The sequence below is a fragment of the Diceros bicornis genome, chromosome 5, assembly GCF_020826845.1.
Source record: "Diceros bicornis minor isolate mBicDic1 chromosome 5, mDicBic1.mat.cur, whole genome shotgun sequence".
Lineage (NCBI taxonomy): Eukaryota > Metazoa > Chordata > Mammalia > Perissodactyla > Rhinocerotidae > Diceros > Diceros bicornis.
In genome coordinates, this window is record NC_080744.1 from 59,671,821 (window position 1) to 59,697,186 (window position 25,366).

General features: G+C 52.3%; 2 protein-coding genes across 7 annotated transcripts in view; both read right to left on the minus strand.

Annotated features, from left to right (window-relative positions):
• Positions 1–19,563, minus strand: part of IGDCC3 (immunoglobulin superfamily DCC subclass member 3) — a 41,315-nt gene extending 21,752 nt beyond the window's left edge. For 2 of the 3 annotated variants that reach the window (XM_058541851.1, XM_058541850.1), the window contains exons 1-2: positions 19,251–19,562; positions 16,686–16,991 (exon numbers count right to left, since the gene is read on the minus strand). In XM_058541851.1, coding sequence (XP_058397834.1) covers positions 16,686–16,991; positions 19,251–19,356 — 412 coding nt within the window. In that variant the 5' untranslated portion in view covers positions 19,357–19,562. Of the gene's footprint in view, positions 1–16,685; positions 16,992–19,250 lie in introns of all 3 variants that reach the window. The other variant, XM_058541852.1, reaches the window with a different exon arrangement.
• Positions 19,564–24,075: 4,512 nt separating this feature from the next.
• Positions 24,076–25,366, minus strand: part of IGDCC4 (immunoglobulin superfamily DCC subclass member 4) — a 36,494-nt gene continuing 35,203 nt past the window's right edge. For all 4 annotated transcript variants that reach the window (XM_058541854.1, XM_058541853.1, XM_058541856.1 and 1 more), the window contains one exon: positions 24,076–25,174. In XM_058541854.1, the coding sequence (XP_058397837.1) occupies positions 24,767–25,174 (408 nt within the window). In that variant the 3' untranslated portion in view covers positions 24,076–24,766. The remainder of the gene's footprint in view (positions 25,175–25,366) is intronic.

The window sequence follows — 25,366 nt, forward strand, 5'->3', positions numbered from 1 at the left end:
CGGCGCGGGTGGAGGAGCATCTGGGAGCCCAGCCCCCGCGGGGCCCCAGTTCAGGCATTCGGATGGCGGACGGGGTCAGGGCCCGGGGCCTGGGGCCCTGAGAGCCGCTCGCTGGGCGGCAGGAGTAAGTGGGACCATCTGCTCCACTCCTCAGAGGTCAGCGCTTTTGTGTCAAGCTCCCATCCCCCTCGCTCCTCCCCCTCCTTCCCCTCTTTGCCCTTTGACTCCCAGGACTCAAAAGAAAAGAGCACTTGAGGTCCTGATGAAAGTGGGAGTGTGATGGGGAGCGACAATGGCCGCCAGAGCTCGGGGCGCAAGCAGCTCCGGGCCTGCCCCGGCGGAGCGCGCGGCCGGCGAGGGCCGGGGCCGGGGAGGGCCGGCGCTCCCGTCCGCAGCGGCCCGGCCAGCCGGCGGGGCGGCTCCCGAGGGGGCAGCGCGGTTCCCACAGCCGCCCGGGCGCGCCTGGCCCCTTTGAAGTGGCCGCAGCTGCACACCCCGACCCGCGGCTAATCCCCGCCGACGCGGGCGTCCTCGCCCCCCCGCATAGCAATAGTGTCCGCGCTGAATGGCGCTGGCTAATTACCTCGCTCGCACCGCCGCGGGTGAATGAGAGAATCCGGCATTGTGCGCGGCGAATGGAGAAAATAAGACAGCCATTGTCCTCGCACGCCAAACGAGGGTTTGATGTCGCTGGGGCGAGCGAGGCACCATTTCCCGCCACCCCCTCCCCCCAGCGGTGCAAATTCCCCAGCTGGGCCTGGCTCCCGGAGGGAAACTGAGGAAGCAGTTCCTGCCTCCCGGGGGAAGAAGCCTTCCCCATTCCATGGAAGACCGGCGGGCACACAACGGCCCCGGGGCCTCCCTCTCACCGCCACCACCGGGCTCCTCACCGGGCCTTCTCCACCAGCAGATTCTTAGGGGCACCTACTGTGGTCGCCCAGTTCTGTCCTTGACTCAGAAAAACAGGCATTCAACAGCCTAATTAGATTTCGTTGGGAACACATGAAACAATTGGAGGAATTGGGGATTTACATAGGGTACCTCAGTTCCCAACTGGGTGCCACCAACTGAAAGGGCTGGAGAAGTTCAGAGAATGGCTGGGAGAGATGTGAGTAGAGAAGGGAGGAGAGACAAACTCTAGAAAAGAAGGGGAAGGAGGATTGGGAACTGTGGGGAGGCCGGACTGATGAAGGGACTGGAGGACTCAGGAGGAAGAGGGAAATGGTTGGAATAGGGAGGTCCTAATTACAGAGGGTCTGCAAAACCAGGCCTCAGAATGTGGATGTAATGCCTGAAGCACTGAAGCCACTGTTTTGATCCAAGGAGAGTCCGGATGAGAATGGTGGGCTGAGAAGTAACATTGGAGTCCCAACCACATGCCTGTGGAAACTGACTCATTATCAGAACACTGGATTAGCCCGAGGCATTTCACTTTTTTTCATGTATAAGGATACGAGGTGGCTCAGCTCAGAAATCAGAAATAAAGGAAACCACCATGTAGATGGACAAGTTGATGATCATGCTATTGACGCATTCAATAGATTCTTTGTGCTCTATCAGGCTGCCTTCTCTTCACCATCACCACCAAATAAGGTTGTTTTTTGGCAGGGAGGGAGGAGGAGATGACATCCTTCAAGATCAGGAAGTATCTTATCTTTCCGTCCCTCAGAGTACTTAGCTCAGAGGCAGGTAGGTACAGGATAGATGCTCTTCGAGATTTGTTGCTTTGAGAACTGACCTGCTTTAATATCCTTCAATTCCACATATCCTTTTCGTGGAAGCACGAACTTCCTAATCCCTTCTGATGGGCTCTTAGACTATTTCTGCCTTAGACTATTCCAGTGTTCCATTGGGCTTATCAAACGATAAAAAGGTCTGGTCTGCTGCTCAGATCAACAGTAGGCTGTTGGGCTGAACCAGTGGCCCTTAGTTAGCACCACTTATATGATGCATATCCCAGAGCTCTTCCTGAGGCTGCAATCTTTTCTAATGTCCATGTCACCACAACTAGATTATAAGCCCTTTGTAGGCAGCACTCTTAAAGGTAAACTCTTAAACAAGACCATCCATCTACCCATCCATCCATCCATTTATTTGAGAATAAAATTAAAGAATGGACAGCACTTGCTGAGATACTGAATGAACAGCAGCCAAAATTGTTCCTTGCTCTGACTGTTAACGTTACCAAGTACTAGTTGTAACAGTGATACATGAAAAGCATACTTTTAAAGGAGAGAAAATCTAAGTATACCTCATTGGTTTTCTGACCCAATCCTGAATCAAGGTTTAATCTAACCCTGGTCATAACTTCAGACAGGATCATAATGTTTTTCTTTATAATTCTCCTAAATCTTCATCTTAGAGTCATGTTTCTTCTGCCTAAGGCTCTAGACCCTTAAGCCTGCTTGGCATCACAGCACCTGTTGCTGCTGGACTATCCTCCTGCTTAGGCCTGTCTGCCTAGTTAGTTGATATGCCTAGTTAGTTGCTTTAGAGAACTTCAAAACAAAACAAAAAGATAAAGCAGAGCCGCTATGGATGGGGTAGATGTGGGAGGCCTGGAGCCCCACCAATCAGGCCTCCCTCTTTCCTCCATCTCCAGCCCCTGAGCACCCTCTATCAAGGAACCAAAGACTCTAAAGAATGACACTTCAAGTCCTCTGATCTAGGGAAAAAAAGGACTTATCCAACGGTACAAAAGTTAGTAGCAGATCAAAGATCATTCTAATGCTATATAGGCACTAAGCTTCACTTTGAAAGACTAATAAAATGACCATTCGAACAGAAACTACAAATATAATTGTTCCTATATATTACTATGTGTGTGCCCTTATGGTTTGCCCAGATTTCAGCAAGACTGCCTGAATGTCTAATCCTCAGATAAATTATACTTTGGAAAATGATCCACTATTCAGAAGGCAAGAAGAGCCTCCAGGCCCAAATTAGAGACTCAATACTTTTAACTGAAAAAGTGCTTTTATTTATTTTTTTTGTAAGGAAGATCAGCCCTGAGCTAACAACCATGCTAATCCTCCTCTTTTTGCTGAGCAAGACTGGCTGTGAGCTAACATCTATTGCCAATCCTCCTCCTTTTTTTTTTACCCCAAAGCCCCAGTAGATAGTTGTATGTCATAGTTGCACATCCTTCTAGTTGCTGTATGTGGGACACGACCTCAGCACCGCCAGAGAAGCAGTGCGTCGGTGCGTGCCCGGGATCCGAACCTGGGCCGCCAGTAGCGGAGCGCACGCACTTAACCGCTAAGCCACGGGGCTGGCCCTGAAAAAGTGCTTTTAAAAGAAGCCTATTTCCCCTCACATCTCTTCTTTCCCCAAACCCAAAACCATAAGTAACTTTAAAAATAATGCTCTGTGAGTGACTGGGTGAATATTCTGATAGGAAGATAAGGAGTATAATAATGAGAGTGTGTTTTTTTTTCTCCCCTTATCCATTCCCACAGCAACATGAATTCACAGGATGCTTTGCTATCACAGTTATGACTTTTCAAGATAACAGGAAGGTAGGCATGTACATGCAGGGATAGTCCTTCCAAAGAGGATGCACAAGAAGCGGGAGGGCAGAGGATGCCTCTTAGCACGGAACCTGGCCTGTTAGCGATTTTGAGGGTGAAGCCAGTGGTCTGGCATCCTAGGACTTTCTCTAGCTTTGGGAAGGTGTCCCACTTGAGGTGACTGAGTACCAGTAGCCACCTCTCCTGGGGTGGCAGACTGAGGTCTGAACTCACCAGGCCCAGCTTTTCCCACTCAGCACCTGGTAGTGGCACCTGTGCTCAGTCTAATCCTCATCCTCCCCCAAGTGGCTAGCAGTGGGACCTTAGAAGAAGGGTGTTTCAAACAAAGGAACAGAATAGTGAGACATGGGAGCCCTTTAAGACCAGAAGAGGCTGGGATAGGAGATTTAGGATACAGTTAGATGCAGACATGGCCACTCTCAGCTCCTGACAGTAGGGACTCAGAAGCCTGTGGAGAATGGCTTAGGTGAAACTACCCCTGGTAGGCCCTTGGAGAGTAATATCTGACTCTGCTTCATCTGCCGTCAAACCCAGACTGTTGAGCTCAAGGGGGTGAGCGACCCACAGCAGGCAAGAGGGGTTCCTGCCCTCCCATTTTATACACGCCTGGCTCCCCATGTCTCACCTTCACCAGGCACCAACTCTAGGCCCAAGCTCTGTGCTCAGCACTGAGGATGCACAGAGGAGCGAGCCCCTCCCCTCAAGGAGTTTGCAGACCAGTGGGAAGGACAAGCAATATACTCATTGTTCCAGAATGGACTGTGTCTTCTGATTCCCCCCACCCTAAAAAGCAAAGCTGAGCATACAGCCCAATGAATTCTTCTTTAATTGATGTGAAAAAAGCTATATCACTTTATTTCAGGAAAGCCTTGATCCCATCAACTTTACACTTACAGCTTGCTTATAATAATCTTAATTGTTGTCACAGTTCGATGAGAAAATGACTGATTTGAGAAGCAAAATCAGAAATACAGGAGAGCAAGAATATCAAACAAGCTCAATCCTGACACTCATTCTCTGTAATATTATTATTGATGATCTGACCTAACAGAGTCAAGAATATTCTATTCCAATATGCAAGCAGGACTAAATTAGATAGGGCTTCTCTAAGATGCTAGAGGTTTAGAATACAACTTTAAGAAACCACAAAAAATTAGAGTGAAAGGAATTATTGCAGAAAGAGGGTGACATTCCATATAAGCCAGGATGTAAGAGGCAAAACAAAAATAACCCAAAAGAGGAGTGAGGGAAAAACAAGCCAGATGTGAAGATGGCAGAAAAAGATCCAAGAATTGTTTATTACAAGTCAAATACTGGGTTTCAGTTCTCTAGAACCTGGCTCTGAAGTTAGAGCCCAAATCCCATTTGGCCAATGAGCACGCTGGGAAGAGCATCTGGACCCTTTCTGTCCTAGCTCTCTACACTCAGGACTTGGGGCAAAGCCCGCTCTCTGGGCCTCAGTTTTCACAGCAGGGATATGAGAAACATGGGCAGGAGGCAGGGGGAGAGGGGAGAGTAGGGTTGGGTGAATCCACAAAACGTGGATAGCTCCCCCCTTCCCCATTCCTGTCTGCCCCTGTGGTGAGAGCACTCCCAAGCACTGTCAGGGCGCCAAGCACCCATCCCTGTTTCAGGTCTGCTGTTCCACAAAGGACCCTCTCTGCCTCCTTTCTCTCCTAGAGCTGGTCCCTTCAAAGGCATGTCCACAAACTTTGTCTAGCTCGAGCTCCTGGTCAGAAATCCCTGGCCTACACCCCAAGCCCATTGGGAGAAAGGGGGCTGGGAACCTGAGACCTCCATCCACTCTCCTGCTCCATTTCACCCCCCAAGACCAGTTCCAGGCTCCCAGTTGGTGGGGCCAGTTATGTTCCTTTCCACCCTGGCCAGGGTAGCCCAGTGGAGTGGTGACTCCAAGGCATTGTGTCCTGGATACCGGGAGCTCCAGGAAGCGAAGACATACGCACACTCACAGACAACATATACTCACACTTGCACACGCACACACGTTCTCACACACACCCACACGGACACACCGGGGCGCGGTGACTTGACTGCCCAGTGACTGCGCCGCGCTGCGCGTGATCAATTGAACGCACGTTGATTCTGCAAAAAGCAGCCCCGCTTTGTGCTGGGGGTGGGGGAAGTCCCTCCTCCCCCGCCGCGAGGAAAACGGGTCGTTTTCAGAGCCAGGATCCTCCAGAGCCACTCTTCCCACCGCGCTTGACGGTGGGGGGGAAGCGAGGTATCGCGCGGGGACGCGCTTCGCGGGCGGCCAAGCGCGCGGACCGGCGAACACATCGCAAAACTCCGCCTGGGCCGGGCCCCCGAGCCCCATGAACCCTGCCGGCCGCTTTGGACAAGCGCGCTGGCGGGAGCGTGGAGGGGGGCGACCAAGTGGGGGCAGCGAAAGAGAGTGAGAATGACGAGTGAGCTTTTCTGCAAAACTTTGATCCTGACATTTAAAAAAGGAGGAGGCCAATCCCAGTGCACCAGGAGAGCTTGAGAGAGAAGTGAGAGAGGGAGACGAAGGAGAGAGCTGGAGCGAGCCTGGAGAGAGCCGGAGAAGAGAAGAGTTCTCGAGGGGGAACCAAGATAAAAGAGTCAGGGTCTCCGAATTTTAGAAGTGGGAAGGGACTGTAGGGATCTTTTAGTCTGGTCCTCTCCACACCACCTTCCACCTATAAGGTAACTGAGGCCCAGGAAGGTGAAATGATGGGTCCAAAGTCACACAGGGATGAAGTGAATATTCGTATTTTAAAAGCTGCTTCTTGCAGAAGTGGGAGCCAGGGAAGGCATAGAAGTAAGCAGGATGATGACTGGGTCAAGTCCAAGCTCCTCCCAGGACCCTCAGTCAATAATGGTGGGGCCAGAGGAGGTGGTCCCTCCTAGCCAGTCCAAGCCAGGCACTTCCAGTGGTGTCCTGTCTCCAGGACTCAGTCCTCCCCCTAGAAACGCCCACTGAAGCCTGAACAAAGGATGCCTCCATTGGTGGGTGGGGGGAGGACCCTACGCATCCTCTCCCCCTCAAGAGACAGGCAGGGCAGTGCTCCCTTCTATTTCCCACAAAGACACACTGAGGCCCAAAAGTGTTAAGGGAAGGAGGAAGCTTGAACCCAGTGCCAGTCCTCAAGGCAAGTCTACCTGCATCTCGAGTTGGCTCCAGCTCCTTGAGGGTGTCTATAGTCCCACAGTGGTCCCACAGCAAGAGCAAGAGGGGTTTATTACAGGTTGGGTTTGGGGATGAATTCTAGGTTGTCCTTGATTTCTCCCCATGAAAGTGTGCAGAGTCTTTGCAGACACAATCCCAGGTGGGAAGAGTCCAGGTTCGGGGGGGATATGGAGGTATGCCAATGGCAGGCAGGGCCACAGGCCAGGGCACATGCCCCAGGAATTATCAGTCCCCCAAATCAAAGGCCTTCAGGCTGGGAATGTGGCAGGAACCAGGACCCTCCCCAGGTTGCTAGGGAGTAAGTGTGAAGAAGCACTGAGCATCCAGGGCTGCTGCTGGATCCCAAGAGGGTCTTGTTTGGTGCTCTCTGGAAGTAACAGTCCCTGTTCCTGGCTCTCACCCTGGAGACCCAATGCCCACCCTGTTCCAGGGGCCCCAGCCACAACTGCCCCAATCCTCCTTGCCAGTAAGGCCCCCTGCCCTGTGCTTGGGGCCACACTCTTCCAGCAGGCGCAGCCTGCCCCTCCCTGCTGTGCTGCTCAGGTTACCATGCAGCCTGCTGTCCAACCCATTGTTCAGTGGGACCAAGAGGGCAGGGGACCCAACACAGACCCCTCCCGCTGGTTGGGGTGGGGGCAGAATCTCCCAGCCACCACAGCGAGCAGGGACTGTGGCCTGGGGTAGGGGACCACGTAAGTCCATGAGGCCCTAGGCCACTTTGCCCAGGCAAGGGGACAACACAAGGACAATCAGCAGCCTGGCTCCTCTAGGCTGATTATGGCTCTTCCCTACTACCCGTTCCCCGCTAACAGGACCCCTGGGGAGAAGGATCCTTCTCGAGCCACACCAGTTCCTCTCCTGTGATTTGTTCTGAATTTTCAAACAAAGAGTAATTATGACAGATGTGGAGCAATCAGCGTCATTATGCGGAAACAAGAAAGGGACAGGGAGCTGAGGGAGCCCCAGGGGGGAGGGAACTTGTCTTTCCTCCACGGGAAGGAGCACTCCCACTTCTACCTCCAGCAGCCCAGCACCCTCCCAACTTCCTTTCCAGCGGGAACCTTGACCCGGCAGGCTCTGCCCCGCCCCACAGGTAGGGGAAGACTTCTCTACGCAGGAGAGCGTTCCCAGCCATACTGGCCCTCCAGATTCTCTGGGCCTCCAGCGGTGCCTGGGGGTGGAGGGTCTGTAGCCCTGCCTGGCCCACCGGGAAGTGGCTCCCATTTTGGCTGGGGTTCTAAGTTGTTGTCTGCTCCCCACACTCCCTCACTCCCACCCTGCATGTGCTCAGGTCCCTAGCTCTAATTTTGAGGCATTAATACTGATTATGTTCTCAAAGGACTGTAGCCCCCTCTAAGGACACTCAGGCCACTGATCTTTAGGTCAGGCAGAAAGAAGCTGAGTTTAAATCCCAGCTTCCCTTTACTTACTGTGTACCCTCGGGCAAGTTAATGAACCATTCTGGGCTGCTGTATACTTATCTGTAAAATAGGACTAGGAATACCTATTAATGGAATTGTTGTGGGAATTAAGTAAATTAACACATAAAGAGCTTAAGACAGTGCAGCCCCATATCAGTAGGATGGCTTCTACCACTACTGGTTAGTGCTCCAAGCGCCAGCACATAGGTGGTCCTCAGACCACTCAGCTCAGCATCCAGCGTGCTCTGGAAACTCAGAGGCCCCAGGTAATATGCCATGGATGTCAGGAGCCCACACCCAAGGCCTGCTGGTTAACACATCCAGAACCACAATCACAGACAAAGCCTGGGGCAGGGCAGGACCCAAGAAAAACAGAAATAAGTGTGCTGGTCTGCCCTGGGAGGATAGAAAAAGATCCCCCTTCCCCAGTCAGACAGCATTGAGGCACTGGGGAAGGTGAGAGGCCTGAGGGACCCAAGAGGGTCTCTTACCTGCCCAGGCTGGAGGACCAGCCACATCTTTGGGCAGGTTACCCCCTGGGGGCCTTAGTTTATGAGTCTGTAAAATGAGAACTTTGTTTCTCCCAAAGCTCTGGATGCCTGCGATCCTACCTCGAGGCTGGGAAGAACTCCAAGGTCCCAGATGGGCTGGGAATTTTAGGATTATTTTGCTGCAGCCTGCAACTCAGTGAAAGGGATAGAACTTGGTTCTCTCTCACGGTGGTCTGCCCCCTCCTCTCTATTTAGGTGGTCTGGTCTCCATCTGCCCACCCTAAGTCCCTGGGGCCTCTTGCTAGTCCCCCCTCACATTCCAATGGCCTTGGGGGCAGCAGCCAGACCAGAAAGTCCAGTTCCTGCCCATTATCACTGCTCCCATCTGCACTGCAACCCAACACCAGCATTCCAGAGAGCAGCCCAGGGCTGCCCCCACCACCCACCGTGGTCAGTGTCCGGGCTTAGAGACAGGCCTCAAGCAGGGGCCAGTGTTCTCAGATTCCTCTCAGTGAAGGTCTGCCCCCAGGGAGACTCTGACTTTCTGGGAAGGTCATGGACCCCCCCTCCTTTGGGGTCCTCTTTGAACAACATCCTCTCAGTCTCTCCTCTTCCTATCTCTTTGCTCTGTGCCCCCACCTGAGCTCACCTTCTTTTGCTCCTGAAACAGAGGGATCTCCCTCCAAGCACAGCAGAAGATGGTAGACACTGGAATTGCCACAATTGGAGAAAGAGGCAGGAGGAAGGACAGAATAATAGAGAGAAAGAGGAGCTGGAGAAAGGAAGGTGGTAGGTGGGACAGGGCAGGAGAAAGGAGGGCTGAGGGATGAGAAAGACAAAGACCCTAAACATGTCCTCACAAGAAGGCAGAGGTGGGGGGCAGTGTGTGTGGGTATCAAAGCCCAAGGAGCATTGAGACCAAGATCCAGAGAAGAGACAGAGAGGGTGGGTTGGAGAGGCTGGGTTGTGAGCCCTCTGCATCAAATTTTCCTCCCTCTGCCTGATCAGGTAGCTGGCTGGCTGTATTAAGCCCATACTCCCTACCCCCTCCATCTCCCCGGGGTCTGGGGTCTGGGGTCTGGGGTCTGGGGTCTGGCCAAGGAGCTCCTCCTGCTTGCCCCTCTTCAGGCCTTGGCTTAACCTCTGCCTTCCTACCTTCACTGGGTCCCAATATCGCCCATCCAGGCACCCCTCCTCAGGAAGCCACTGGGACTGCTCCAGTCAGTAGAGATGACTCTCTCTCCTGCCCTTCTCTTACATTTGAGGGCAATCACGAAGGGTTAGCATTTCTTGGAATAGGGTGAACAAAGTGGGGGGGGGGGGAGCAAACTCAGAAATGAAAGACCATCCTTTGGGGAGGATGGAGCAGCCCAGGCCAGCAGGCTTGGACTGCAGCCACATTGTTGGCACCTGCCTAATGAGTAAGAAAACTATGGCCTAGACTCCCGGAGTTACTGTGGCCATGCCCACATGCCCTAATGTAAGCCCCACCCTCCACCAATGACCTAGGGTTTGCCTCCCCCTCTCTCACTTCAGCTGGCCAGGTAAGTATCAGTCCCTTGCAGGACCTAATAAAAGCATCTACCACTGCCTCTCGTCCTGCACCAGTTCTGTCCACTCTAGCTCTCTAGCCTGGCACACTGCTCAAGGGAAGAAGGATTCCCACAGGAAAGCCCTCTGAGGAGAGCTGGACCCCAATCCTGGGGCCCATGCACATCCTTCAGGCACACATCTGTATGCTCAGCTACCTGCAGAGGTCCACATGGCAACACACACACATATACTGCTGGTCTCTACATTCCTTGTTGCAACAAGGCTATGGCCAGAGAATCTCAGGGTGCCATAGGTTAGTTACACAAGGCAGACATTTTTGAAATCACTCGGTCCAGTTTAAACAAAGACAGCAGTGAGCTGTTTGGTTTTCCATCGTGGGTGTCCTTCTGTTCCATTCTACTTTTATTGAAGGCTGTGTAGAACAGCCTTCAAGCTGCTGTGAAAAGTCTCCCTCTCTCTTATACACACACACACACACACACACACACACACACGTACGCACGCCTGCAGGGACTCTGGAGAGAAGGAAAGGCAATACAAGAAGGCCAGGAGTGAAAAAGTCCTTTCTCCCTGGGGGTGGAGAGGGGACAGGAGGTTAAGGGGGGCTGGGGGCCTGTTTCATTTGCAGGCTGCAAATGCCTCTCCTATTCACCGGCCCACATTCCCAGCCAAGGCGCCCGGCCACGGACAATGCCGGGAACAGGAACAGAGAAGATTTGCACATTGTGTTCAAGGGGCCAGCTGGCTGCCTGCAACAGTGGAGCCAAGGTGTGGGAACCAGAAGCGTTCAACTTCCACACTCAAGCCCTGCTCGAGGGGTGAGGGGCAGCCCTCCACCGCCAGTTGGGGCCAGTGGGCCTGGGGACACAGGCCACATCCAGCCAGGGAATAAAGTGCAAGGCAGAAGACCCCAAGACCCAGGCAGGAGGGGTACCAAGCAGTTTGGTCTCTGATTCACACCCCATCTGGTGAGGAAGAGAGAGTCTTAGTTCCTCTACAGATAAACACGCAGCAGCAGCCACCCCATGACCCTGCCCCGGGTATGTTATATTCCCCCGCGGATCCTCCCCGCTCACAAGCTTCTGTTCCTTTGAGCTATGCTATCAATTACGAGGCAGGGAGAGACAGAGAGAGAGAGAAAGCAAAAGAGAAGCAGAGAGAAATGAGAGAGACAGAGCTTTGCACCCAGAAGGCCACATGTTCATTTAGTTTTTACCAAGCTCCACAGGCAGGGGACGTGAGAAATACAAAAGAAAGAGAAGCCCTTTAGGAGCTTAAAATCTATGGAGGAGACAGATGGAATATCCCGCCATGAAACAGTTACTTAACAATGCAAGCAGCCATCACTGAGAGGAAGATTGAGCCTGAATACTACAGACCACAAATCCTCCTGGCCTGAGAAGGGGGAAGAAGAAATTACTGCAAGCTAAGTGGTCTTTGGGGAGGGATCGGGTAAGGGATGAGCAGGGGCAAGAATAGGTTGGGAAAAGGCCCAGCAAAGGCAGGCTTGTCCCAAGGACTGGCTGGATGGCAAGGAAGCCTTAATACTGTAGAGCAGAGATGAACCTCGGTCCAACCACCCAATTTTACAATGAGAAAGGCAAAGCCCAGAGAGGGTGAGTGACTTGTTCAGAGCCTCACAGGACTTCTAGCATCCAGGTAAGGGCTTTTCCATCATCCTCACAGCTTCTCAGGAGTGTCGGAAGGGTTGGTCTGTGGAGTACTGACTGGCAGGTAAAAGGGCCTGACCCTCACCCATTTGCACCTACCTCTGTGCCATGGTGTACATACAGGTGAGCTGCCTGGCATGAGAGCAGGCCTAGGCATAGCCACTCAACCATCACAACAGTGACCCTTCAGCTGCAGCCCCTGCTTCCTGCCCTCATGGGTAGGTAGATGAGTGTGTTTGAGGGGCAGTAGGAGACTTCCTCAGGGCTACCTTCGCTGAGCTGCTTGGGTTCCACACACCAGGCCTGCGCATATAACCTCCAGGGGACAAAGGCCTCCAGGGTTACCAGCCACTGCACCAGGAAGTACTTCCCTCCACAACCCACTGCCCTACACTGAGGTCCTCTGGGGCCCCCTACATCCACTGAGCCCCCCACAAAAGCTATACTCCCCAGAAACTCCAGCCCACAGTTCTCCCAACCCTCCACCCAGACCCGATTCCACAGCCCGGATCCTGCCCCCAAGAGCCACACAACCATGGATCTTGTTGCTGAGAGAAGATTCCTGAGTAGCTGGTTAAACTGCCCTCCCTCAGACAGGCTGAGAACGACTCAGACTCTAGAAGTGGGTAACTGAGGGCCTAAGAAGTCAGTGACTTACAGAAGTGGAGACAGCAGGGGAACTAGAATTGAACTTTCTCGCCTCTCACTGCACCCCACCACCTCTTTCTAGGAGTCTGGGCTCACCAGGGGCCTTCTGGATTCAGTACTACTAAAGGAGCTTAGAACTTCATATTTATCACCACTATTACTTCCTCAGAATAATAATAGTTAATATTTAAGGAACACTTTGTATGTGCCCCACACCGGGCTAAGTTCTTTACGCACATTACCATAGGTAATCCTCACAACATTCCTCCTTGGCAAGTATTTCCCCCATTTTAAAGATGAGGAAACTGAGACTCAGAGAGGTTAAGTGACTTGCCCAAGTCCACCCAGCTGTTTGCCTCCACAGCCCACCCTCATAACCCCTGTTGGGTGCCCCAGTCAGCCTGGGAGGGAGGCAATCCTGGCTCTGAGAAATCAAGACAGGCTGGACCTCATCCTAAATTAGTGGTCAATCCCTAGCATTAACAATAATACTTAATGAGTATTTCCCAGACGCCAAGCCCTGTGCCAGGTGCTTTTCGTCCATCATCATTTAATCCTCCAACAGCCCTGATAGGATGAAGGGATTATGCCCATTTTTGCAGATGAGGGCACAAAGTCTCAAGAGAGTTAAGTAACTCAGGCTAAGGACACATGATCAGTGAGTGGCAGAGCTGGGGTTCAAACTCACCTGGGTCTGGCGCTGAAGCCCATGTTCTACGGACTTCACTATGCTGCCCACAGATCCCACACCAGCAACTATGACATAGGCGTGGTCTCTCCTCTAGCACCTGTGGACCAGCACCATCAGCATCACCTGGGCTCTTGTTAGACATGCAGAACCCCACATCTTGGCCGAAACCTACTGAATCAAATCTGAATTTTATCAAGATCCTCAGGTAATTCACGGGCCCAGTAAAGTTTGAGAAGTCTTGCTCTGGATCACTTAGCTCTTCCCCCCATGTTCCCAAGGGGCCTGAGACCAAGAACTGAGGCCAGGAACTGAGGGCTTCTCCCTGAGGGAAGATGATGGTGGGTCCCCCAATCATCCCCCCTCCTTGAAGCTAGCCCATCCCTCTTTGGAGTTATCCAGGCACACAGATCTCAACAGGTATGAGTCAATGCACAAGTTCCCACTGGGTCAGGTGACCCTCGTGCCCTTCCCAGAGCACCTCCAGAGGGATGGCAGAGGGTCTCACAGGCCAATCCAGCTTCAGCCAATGCCCAGAGGCTTGGAAGAATCCCCAGGTCCTCCCAGGAAGGGGTTAATACAGAACAAGTGGCACTTCAGCTCCAATAATTCCATTCCCTGATAGATTTCCCTGGGGTACTCCCTAACTGAATCCCAGTGAGGGGAAAGCTGGGAGCTGGGAGCACGTTCAAGCAGTTTGCTTTTGCTGGCAACATCAGTGAAACTGCCTTTAAATGAAAAAGTATTGGCTCCCATTCCTGAGTGCCTCCTATGTGCCAGGCAAAGTGAGGAGTGTGTTAGTCCTTGCAACCATCCCATAAGATAGCATTATACACATATTTCACAGGTGAGGAAACTTGGCTCCAGAGAGGTTAACTGGTCCAGGGTCTCATTGTTAACAAGTGTCTCAATTTTCAGCCCCCAAACTATAAGCACATAGAAACCAAGGCAGTGAAACCAGACATGCTGGAAGCAAGAGTACTCTTAGGACCCTGAGCCGCTCCACCCTAAAAAGGAGGCACTTGGAACTGAAGCCCCCAAGGAATTAGCCTGTAGGTTAGCCCACTCTGGTCAGGCCAGCTTTCAATGACAGCATCTGAGACCACTGGGATGGAAGAGGGGGCATTCCCAACCATCGGCCTCTGGCCAAGAGCTCCGATGCCCCAGCAGACCTGGACCCCTATCTGCCTCACTGGGTTAGTCCACTGGGTGGACTGTGTGTCTGTGAGGGGCGCCTAGCATGCCCCTGCCCCCACAGCCCCTGTGGAGCACACAGGAGAAGAAGGGGGCTCCGGAGGGCTTCTCACACCTTTTCAGCAAGGCACCCTCCCATGTCACACAACATCTGCAGTGCCTGTGGGCACATGGGCAGGGAGTTAGTGCTAAAAAAGGAAACCCAGGCAGCTAATCAGCTTTGGAGGTTTCTAGGGACATCAGGCTGTAAAGTGAGAAAAGGAGATCCAGCCACGTGGTTGCTTGGTATCCAAGCATTCCCCCCATGGGGCCACAAGCCTTGTGGGGGAGAGAGAGCCCACATCGGACTTCCAGTGTTTGCAGGCAAACTCCCCAGCCATCCCCAGGACCCCAAAGGATTAACCAAGCTGATCTCACTCATTGGCCCTTCCCCCAGCCAGAGCCCACAACTCAATTTCTTATATTGTTACAAGTGTAAGGAAACCAAACATCTTGAAGGTATTACCATTTATAGAAAAGCACATTTACAATTAGCTATATATAAACACCTGGGGATTTATCTTCCACAATTCTAGGCTGTTGATGCAGGGGCCATCTATCCCTCAGTATTGACATAGGCCAGGGAAGGTATAGGAGTCATCTCCCAGGGAAGTCTCATTTCTCTCACCTGCAAATCTTCCTGGGTCCCCACCCTGCATCCATGCTTCTCTTCCTCACACCCAGCCATCTGCTCCAAGGCTGCACCAGCCTTCCCCTACACTGCCGGGAGGGCCAGGAGATGAGGGGTCGCTGAGCCAGAAATGATTCGGTCTCAAGGTCCAGGGCTGCCTCCCAGAGAGCTCCATATGGGGGCCTGGATCAGCCTTCTTTAGAACAAAGGGGCATCTTAAACTCAACGAAAGGGCTCCTGCCTCAAAACGATTCATCATTCACCAGCCGTTCAGAGCAACTGTGCAAATGCCCTCAGAGCCAGGAAGAAACTTGTCAGCGACCAGACAGGGAAGAGGCAGCGCGCCATAGGAGTTAAGCGGGAGGGTGTCAGGTTCACACCGCCTAGACTGCAGTCCTGGCTCCTCTGCTTACCAGAATGTCACTGAATCCCTCTACATCTCAGTTTTCTCATCTGTAAAAGGGGGATGATAACTGCCTAACTCCCTGGGTTGTTGTGATGACTAAATGAGAAAAATCACATAAAGCACTTAGGCAGGGTGCCCAGCATGCAGCAAGTGCTTAATAGGTATAAGCTAGAATTATTACCAACCAAAGGTAAAGCAGCCTCCTTAAAGGACACCCACCTCCAGAAGTACAGAGATATGGGATGGAGAACATTTTCCACTTGCCAAAACTTTCGCCCTTTCTCAAGAGCAGTGCTTCTCAATCATGACACACCCCCTGCCCACAGCCTGCCACTTCCTCAAGATACGTAGATAATTTTGGTTTATGTAACACACTCCCACAAGTGTGCACAGATTAAACAACAACAACAACAGAATTTCTGCAGGACAGGACAGTAAAGCACCGCTATCATTTCATCACCACAATAGGCGGTCCATCAGTGCAAGCAAAGCATAATTCCAGAACTGAAATGCTCTGCCTGGCCTTTTCTCCCCCATTCGAAAAAGCACATCAGATGTCGTCACCACAATGTCCACTTTAAATATCTTAAAATTTTCTTATCAGTTATACCTCAATAAAGCTGAAATTCAAAAAAAAGAAAAAGCACATCAGCATGAGGTGAGTGGGAGTAATGTCATTACTGTAATAACCCTGAAATTATTCTACCATATTTTTTGTAAAGCAAATTTTTGACAGGCTTCAGAACGTTATTACTAGTATAGTGAGGTTAAATCATACTCAAAATGTTTGAAAGTCAGCACATAATTAAAAATTGCATGTAGCCAAAATTACCCTTCAAAATTCTCTTAAATTACCCATAAAGTATGACAATTGTTTACGTTTAAACACTAGAATTGTACCCAATGGACTGGAATGCTCACAATCTACAGGCATATGGAAACTAAGACATGCTGACCCAAGAGCTGGATAAAACACTCTCTCGCTCTTGTTCTCTCTCTCTCTCTCCCCCCACAACAGTGTTTGGCTACATTCTTATCAAATCACATTCTAATGATTTAAATGAGTATATGATATAATCCCACCACCACAAATTACTACTGCTCTGCACCTCTCAACTGACCCATGCTGAAAAATTGGTCCTCCAGAAGTCTGCATAAAACGGAACTGCTCTGCCTGTCCCCCATGCCCTAGGCTGACCCCGGATCCCCAGTCTGGGGGAAAAAAGTAAGGGGCGTCCACTTACTTGCAGCCTGGATGCGAGCCTTCCGGCTGACCACCAGCCCAAAGCGGTTCTGAGCCACACACTCATAGTCACCCTCGTCTGAAAGGCTGCCTCCTGGATCCAGCCGGAAGTGATGGATCATCAAAGACCCATTGGCTAGCACAGTGGAGTGGGTACTCTCCAGCAGCTCCACCCCATTCTTCTTCCAGGTGATTCGCACTGGAGGGGTCCCCTCCACCCTGCAGCCCAGCACTACAGGCTGCGCAGGGACTGCAACATCATCGCTTGGCTCCACAGCAAATGCCAGTTCGGCAGAGTGGCCAAGACCTGCATCAGGCAGGGGAGATGAGAGCAAAAGGAGAGGTTAGTGTGGAATGAGCAGACAGGAAGAACTCCATACACAGGGGTTCTGAGTTCCCTGGATCTGTGCACCCCATCCCCATCTTTCTGTAATGTTAATAGGAATCTCTATTACATACAGAACTTGATGCATTGCAAAGTACTGTCCCATGCAGTATTTGACTTAATCAGCAGACCACCTCACAGAGACAGACATTATTTGTACCATTCCCCCTTTTCAGATAAGGAAACTGGAGCCCAGAGATTGTCAACCAACTTGTCCAGTGTCTCACAGTTAATAGTGGCAAACCTGGGATCCAAAAGCAAGACAGATTCCGACACAGCTGCTGCCACTTCTATGGTCACTCTGGTCAAGCACTGAAGCCTTACAGACTTTCAGGGTGTGACCCTGGGTAAAGTATTCAACCTGTCCTGGCTTCCGGTTCCCCATTGGTTTAAATCAGGAACAATACGGCTTGTGTCATAGGGTAGTTGAAATGATTAACAGACTCAAAGGCACTATGAAAAGTTAAAAGTTCTAAGCAAATATAAAGTGAGATAGTAATAAATCATTGCTTCTTTTTGCTGGCAAAGCCATCTGAGGCCTGGTCGGATGCCTGGCAGGGAGCAGGGTGTGTGGGCCCAGTATCAGGTACAGGCTGGGCTATGGCCCAGCCCCACTGCCCCTCCCCTCGGATGCTCTGGGTTTTGCCTGTTTTCCTCCGTCATAAGGAGCGATGAGGCGTACCAAACATCAACTCAGATTTCGTAAAATTCAGGAAGCAAGGGGTTCCCAGAACGTTTACTTCCAGCAACCTCACAGCTCCTGCAGAAGAGAAATGAGCTGGAAGAGGAGGGTGATCAGGGAATCGGAGAAGCCTGACAGGAAGGACAAGTGCTCCAATCCCAGGCATGATGCCAAGTCACCAACTTCTCCCACGAGCAACTTACCAGACCAGTTACAACTTCACTCCAGGAGGAATGAACCCACCTGGACTGCAAAGGCAGCCACAGACCCCTCCTCACATTTCCAGGGAACTAGCGATCCTAGGAGAAGCTGGCCCCTCCCCAATAGACCAGCGCCTTCCCTAGCTGGGGGAGATGGTGAAGTGGGTGGAGGAAAAGGACAAGGGGAGCTGGGGTTACGGGCGTTTCCCCTCACCCTCAGGGATATGTAATATTTTAAGACATTTGAGGGTCACACTCCTTCAAACCCCTACCCATCCTCCCCATGTCCTGCGTTTCAGCTGCCTCAGCCCCTAAACCAACCCCGCTACAGTATAGCAAGTGGGGGATAAAATTTCTCCTAGAAACGGACGCGATATCCTGCTTCTCCGCAGCTGGGAGGAGAGAGAACACGGCCCCGGATGAGCGTCCGCTGAGAACTTGGGGTGGGAGGGGAAGGGACTAGGTTTGCGCCCGTCTCCCGTGGGATGGGCCCATTACAGCCACTGAGGGAACAGGGCGGTGGTGACGCAGCTCTGGGCAGCACAGCGGCAGACCCCCGAGCCTGGGGCAGGGACGCTCTGCATGTGCACACTCTGGGGAAGGGCAGGCACGTGGGCATTCCTGCCCCTCGTTCGCTCTCGGACGGCTTCTCTTCCCCCTCCTCAGCTCGCCGGGTATCTCTCGAGTCTCCCTCCCCACGAGGGGCACGCCAGGAATCTTCCTCCTCCTCTTCCTCGGTCTCCCCTGCGCACTCCGGCTCCAAACCCAGGACGTGCTCTCTCTGCCCAGCGCAGCCCTCTCGGTCCCGGCCTCCGTCCCCCAGTCTGCTGTCTCCTGCCTCGGCCGCCTCGGGCTACTCTGTGCCCACCGCCGGGCTCCGCGCACCCCAGCTCGCCCCTCTCAGACGGGACTCTGCCCTGCGGTCTCCCCTAGCTCGTTTCCACCTCTCCCCAACTCCAGCCCGCCCACCTAGCCCCTGATTTGCCGCACTCCTTGCCCCTCGGTCCGGGCTCCGGGTCCTGCCCTGAGTCCTGGAGCCGCAGCGGACTGAGCCCCGGTCTCTCCTCCGGGGATACTTGGCATCCCCCTGCCGCCCCCAGCAGCCCGGCCTCGGTGCCCTCTCCCCGGGCTCCGCCCCGTCCCGCTCGGCTCCCCTTCTCGGGCAAGTCCCTCCCGCCCGGGGTCCGCCCGTAGCTCCGCGCCGCTCTCCCAAGGTCCTCCCCTCGCGCCCGCCTACTCCCTTCTCGCCCTTCCCCGGGCTCGGTCAGCACCGCCCGGGTCGCGGGCGCCCTCGCTCACCATCGCTCGGCGCGGGCAGCAACAGCGGCAGCAGCAGCGGCAGCAAGAGCCGGAGCCGGCGCGGCGCGGGCGGGCGGCGCGGGGGCACGGCGCGCGGAGCAGCCATGGGGCTCTTGGTCCGCTCGGCTCGGCGACGTGCGGCTCCGGGGCCTCTCGCGGCTCACAGCGTCCCGCGGGGCCGGCGCCGGGGCCGCGGCCGGGGATCCGGCCGGGGCCGAGCCCGGGCGGCTGGGGGCTGGGGCCACATGCCTGCCTAGGAGCACCGGGGGCGCAGCAGGAGCGCCGCTTGCGCCATCTTGCACCCTCCCCGGCGATCTGTCAGCCTTGCCTGGAGTGCGCGCTCCGCACTCTCACTGCCCGCGCCCGCCCCGCCCTCCTCCCTCCGCCTGCCGCCCCCCTTCCCTCCCCTCCCGGTCCCCTCCCCCAGCCCCCTCTCCCTGGAGGCCCGGTCTGGGGAACAAAAGAGCCGGCGAGCGCTTTAAGCGGCCGGACATTCCCGGCTGCGCAGCGGACGCGCCCCCTGCGCTTTGAACTGCGGCTGGAGCGGCTGGCGCCGTCCCGGGCTGCAGCCCCGTACCCCTTCCCCGCGGGCCAGCCCCGGCCTCGGGTGCTGGGGAAGTGGAGACCCAGCGGACTCTGGAGTGGGTCCGGGCTGCAGAGAAACACGCAAAGCTGCGGGATTTGCTCTGACCCATTCTTTCTGCTTCGCCCTCCTCCACTCTGTCCAAGTCTATATTTTCGAGATAATTCCCTAAAAAAAAGGCTGCACAAAGTTGTCAAAGATTCGGTTTTCCACGGGTTTCTGGTCCTTCCACCCAAAGGCTAGGACGTTTAGCTGCAAGACTGGACTCTCTAGACTGAAGAGTTCTGGCGTTTGGGTGGACGGGAGGTGAGAGGGGTGGGAAGGCAGCTTCCTCCAGAGCCCCGGGGAGAGCAGACCCAACAGGACAATGAGAACGTTCAAGTATCCCGCGTTCCGAACCCAGTTCTGCCTGCTGTCTAGCCCAGCCAACCCAGGGAAGTCACTCTCTGAGCTCATCTGAAAGATAAAGATAATCATTTCTCTCCACTCAACCTCTAGAGACCTTTAAACGACCCAAGTCCTGGCAAATGACCTGGTAACTGGAAAAGCATATTGAAAGTTAAAATTCCCAATAACATTTCTATGCCACAAAGAAGACTCTCGATGGTTCATGTGAGAGAACATATAAGGAGACAACATATGTCCCACCTGGGAACGTTATAGAAGATAGGCACGCCTCTTTGGAGGTACATATCCAGGCTAGCCCTCGGAGATGTTGAATGTGGGCCACTCACTATTAAACGATCTTCTACTGAGTCCAGCATGATGGGCTAGTCCATCAAAATAATTGAGCATCTACTAAGTTCTGGGAGCAGGAGATTTAAAGGTGGTAGTCTCTGCCTCACTCAGCTATTTGCTCCTCTGGTGTTGGATGGCAGAGGAATAACTAAGTCTCTCTTTTGATACCAACTCTGGGATCAGGAGTGTTAACCATACATAAAACTAAGTTTGGTGCAGATCAGAAAAGAAGTGCAGTCCTTCAGAAATCAGATAAGTTTACTAATAATGGGGTTTGTGCAGCCCAGGGACTCCTTTCTCTGTAGTAGTAATTGGAAAATGAGCCTGCAAGGCAGGACTTGAGACATATGAGTGAGCAGTGGAAGGTAATGGAGAAATTCAGAGTCAGGGGACCCCAGCATGCAAAAGCCCCAAACTGATTTTCTTGTGAGGAAGGGCAGGAATGGCCTCTACTGGCCATAGGAAAGGGTGCTCCCGGGGCCCAAAGTCCTGGAACTCCCTCCTGCAGGGCTTGAATTCTCAACAACCCCTTCCTGGCTTGTCCTAGATCAGGAGAGGTCAAATTGGTGTCCTGAGTTGCTGTCATTTTAAATTCACTCTTTGACAAGTGTTTAATTCTTCTTTATCACAACCTTTGGTCTGAGAGTGATATGCAAATAATGGCTATTCTGCTGCATGCAAAATATGCAGTATCTCTCCCTATGATCTGTCAATTAAGTCGGGTCTGGCCCACCAACCACTTGGGGGGTGGTCCTGGGCAGGGCAGCCTCTGGCTCTCGGTTCCTTTCAGTAGAAAAGCAATGCATGGTCCATGCTCTGTAAACATCTTAGCAGAACATCTGCCCACTCTGATCTTGAGATGTGTGTGGGGTGTGAGTGTGGAGTTCTGTGTGTGACTGTGTGCCCATGTTTGAGTTAAGGCACACAAGGTTGTTTGTGAAGGTGAGTGTGCACGTGTGGGTCTCTGAGCTTGCAGGTGCAGTGCCCATACATGTGAATGTGCAGCCATGAACAATTTTGCAGACCAGAGTTATACAGAAGAATAGTTTTGAGCCCAAATCTCTGGAGTGCTTCGTTCAATCCTTCCTTGCACGCAAGAAAGCTCAAAAACTGTGTGCCCAGATGGAGAGAGATCCCCAGAGAGCCTAAAAGAGTGCCATCAAAGAAATCATCTTTCCAGGGGTCAGCCCTGTGGCTTAGCGGTTAGGTGCACGTGCTCCGCTACTGGCGGCCCAGGGTTCGGATCCCAGGCGCGCACCGACGCACCGCTTCTTTGGCCATGCTGAGGCCACGTCCCACATACAGCAACTAGAAGGATGTGCAACTATGACATGCAACTATCTACTGGGGCTTTGGGGAAAAAAAAAGAGGAGGATTGGCAATAGATGTTAGCTCAGAGCCAGTCTTCATCAGCAAAAAGAGGAGGATTAGCACGGATGTTAGCTCAGGGCTAATCTTCCTCACACAAAAAAAAATCATCTTCCCTAAGTTTTAGTCTTTTTCCTAAGTGCCTGTTGAGGGAGGAAGCTGGTTCAGTTCTTTCCCATGACCACCTGCTCTCTATCCTCAAAAACCAACATTTCCCATCCTGGTAGGAAATACATTCTCTAGGGCAGAAAGGCCGAGGAAATTCTAGTCATGGGTTCCAAAAAAGAATTCCACATTTTCGGAAAATAGTTTATTAGTCCATTATAGGGACAGGTACATGATCAATGCCTTGGCTTAACACTAAAGAATATCATATTTGTATGGAGGAAAAAATAATTAAATAATATAGCATAAACTAAATACAGACAAATAAATGAGCAGGCACCGATTACACTTGTCATGCATCAAGAAAAGGAAGGTTTTTAAATGAGACTCAAAAAACGTAAGGCAACGATGGTAGGTGACAAAGGGATTAATACCCTGTAAAAGGCCAATAGACTCTTTTCTAATAAAAATACTGCTACAAAGACACAAACCTAACACTTCCAAATTACCCAGAGCCCAAATCATATATAATGTTAGTGAGTAATGGCCACTTTCTTATCAACTGTGAGTTATAGGCAGATACCAGATTTATTACTTATTTGCTTTTGAGAAACAATTTTCCACCCAACCTAATGGGTTATAAATTGTCTCATTTGCAGCTATTTAATTTAAACCAGAACCTCAGTGCCTGTTAAACAAGAACATGAAAAATGACTATGTGGTGTAATGCTAAGAGCCTACTATTAAAACAGCCATTTAATTCAGGGCAGTTTTTTTCCTTTAGAAAAAAAATCAAACCAGAAAAATAAAACGAGGCTTTTGACCTTCAGAGCAATGATGAAACATATACAGTGGTGTTAGCCACAGCAACGCTGAATGCTACAGAAGAGTACAAGTGACAGTTCTGTCCTTAACGAGATACAAAACCAACATTAATAATCTTTAGTGTTATAGGCTGGCTGAAGGAGGGGGAGGGGAGGAGACGTAGGTGCGGATGTCAAAAGTGAGTGACATCCGAGTGTAATAAACACAGATGCCGAAAGGGTCTGAGGAAGCTGCAACTCCGCTGAGAGACAGTTCACCATATATATAAAAAAAAAAGGGAAAGATAGACTGGTTATTTCTAATTTGGCTCAGAAGCCAGAGTTAACCCTTGATGTGCCGATCAGTTAAAAAGAGAGCATTTAGGGAGAAAAGACCCCACATTCCATGCTCCTAGGAGAGGCTGAGGTGCAAAATCAAATAAATGACATTGTTTTCTCTACACAGGAAATAGAAGTCAAGCTTGTCCTTGTGTGGCACGTCAACAGAAAATGACTTCAGGATTGAATTTAAAGAAAAAACAAAATGAAATGAGCCAACGACCCTTGTCCTTTGCAAAGACCTCCCTTCCAGCACCCAGAAGACGAGATTCCTCTCACCCCCACCCCATCAGCTCATGTTCAAGGAACACAGAGTAGGAAGCAGCTGGGCTGTGGCACCCCTAATTCCCACTCCCCTTCTCCCCAGTTAGCTTCAGCTGGGAAGGAAGGTCCCAAACCCCTCCATCCAGCAAACCTGCCTCCCTGCACAGAAGGGAGGGAGGAATTTTATCCTGAGCCTCTGGGTCACATTCCCCTTTCCCTGTCTCAAAAATCTCATGTGACTTGGATTCCTCACCTCCAAGGAGAACATTCCTATCTCAGTCCCAGGGAGAAAGATGCAAGGGAAGCTGGAAGGTCTTTTCTAAACTTGCACTGGGGGTAGGCAGTCTGCTGGGGAGGGGGCAGAAGAGGCACAGAGAGAAGAGGGGGCAGGAAGATGATGGTGAAGTGAACAGCGGACATGGGAGCCACGGCCGCCTCCTGGAAGCAGACATGAGGTAGCCATGTTGTTAGGGAAGGACGCAGAGACTGAACCCAGGCAGGAGAACCACAAGACAGTGGGGGAGAGGTGTGAGAGACAGCAGAGACAGAGAAACAGCGGACAGGACAGGAAAGAGTATCAGGGAGGGGGAGACGGGCTCTGGAATTGGGAGAACAAGTTAATTGGGAGAACAAGTTAATTGGGAGACAGACCAGTAGAGTAGTGAAGGGAAGGAGAGGAGGGGAGAGCAAGAGAAAGCAGACTTTCAAAACCAGGCACTTCCCAAATTACAAAGTGAAATGCAGAGTTGCTCTGAGGGGAGCCAGAGTCACCCTCTCAATTTGGGCAATGGGGATATGGGAGATGGGAGATGATGCAACTAAAACTTAGGCATTCAGAGCCTACTTGCACTCAGCCCAGCCAGACAGGAAAGTGGGCTGGGGCTGTCTTTGTAGACAGGGCATTGGAGACACTCTCAGAGTGTGTAATAAAAGGTGGGTGATGGAGGTGGAGGGCCCACAGGGCTGGGAACTGACCACTCTGGGGCACTGTCCTGACCTGGAGGATCAATGAGGCTGTAGTGACCACTGCCTGGAGTAACGTTTTCTAGCTCATCAACCAGCACACACACATGTGTTTCACACATGTGTATATCACGTACAGCTGTGCCTCACACGTCTCTCACATAGCACATGTGTCACAGAGTATGGGGGAGAGTGAATAATCCATTTCTTCCTCTCCCCTCAGCCAGAGCACCCTAGGAGGCTCCAAATGGCTTGATGATGTTCAGTATCTGCAGGCACACACGTGTACATGCATGGCCGCACGTGTCATGTGATCCATACCAGCCTGCCCCAAACCATACCCTCTGGGAGAGCTAAGCAGAGGAGACTGGGGCTCTTGGCAGCCCTGGGCTGGCTCCTAGAGGGCAAGGGGCCTTTGGCTGGCAGCTGTTCCCAGGGGCCTCCTCCAGAGCCTCACTGGGCTGGAGGTCTGGGTAGCGGCAAGAAGCATTGGCTGCCTCTGGCAGGCAGGTAAGTCTGTCTGGCCCAGTGGTTGCTTGCCCACACCCTCCCAGCTCCCTGTCCAGCCAGTCTGCCCCCTGCCCTAGATCCACAACACCCGAAGTGAGGTCAGGAGACTCCAAAGGCAGGGGATCCCCAGGTTCCAGGTCTTGGAGGTGGAGGTCAGGGTTCCCTGCGGATGCACTGAAGTCAGAGTGGACAATGACTTCAGCCTCCACCTGGTTCCTGCAGGCTGGGGGCGGCTTTTTCCTCCCATTGCCCTGGTCAGAGCAGAGAACACAACGACAAGGTGACCATCACTGAGAGTAAACATCAGAAGAATGACCAATACACTTGAGGTGGAGAGAAACTGACCCCTCCCACCCCCCGCCCCACAGTGTATACCACATGGGAGTTGGTAAAGGAAGCACAGGGACTGTCCTTCAAGAGATGGTGATCAGACCCATGGGAAG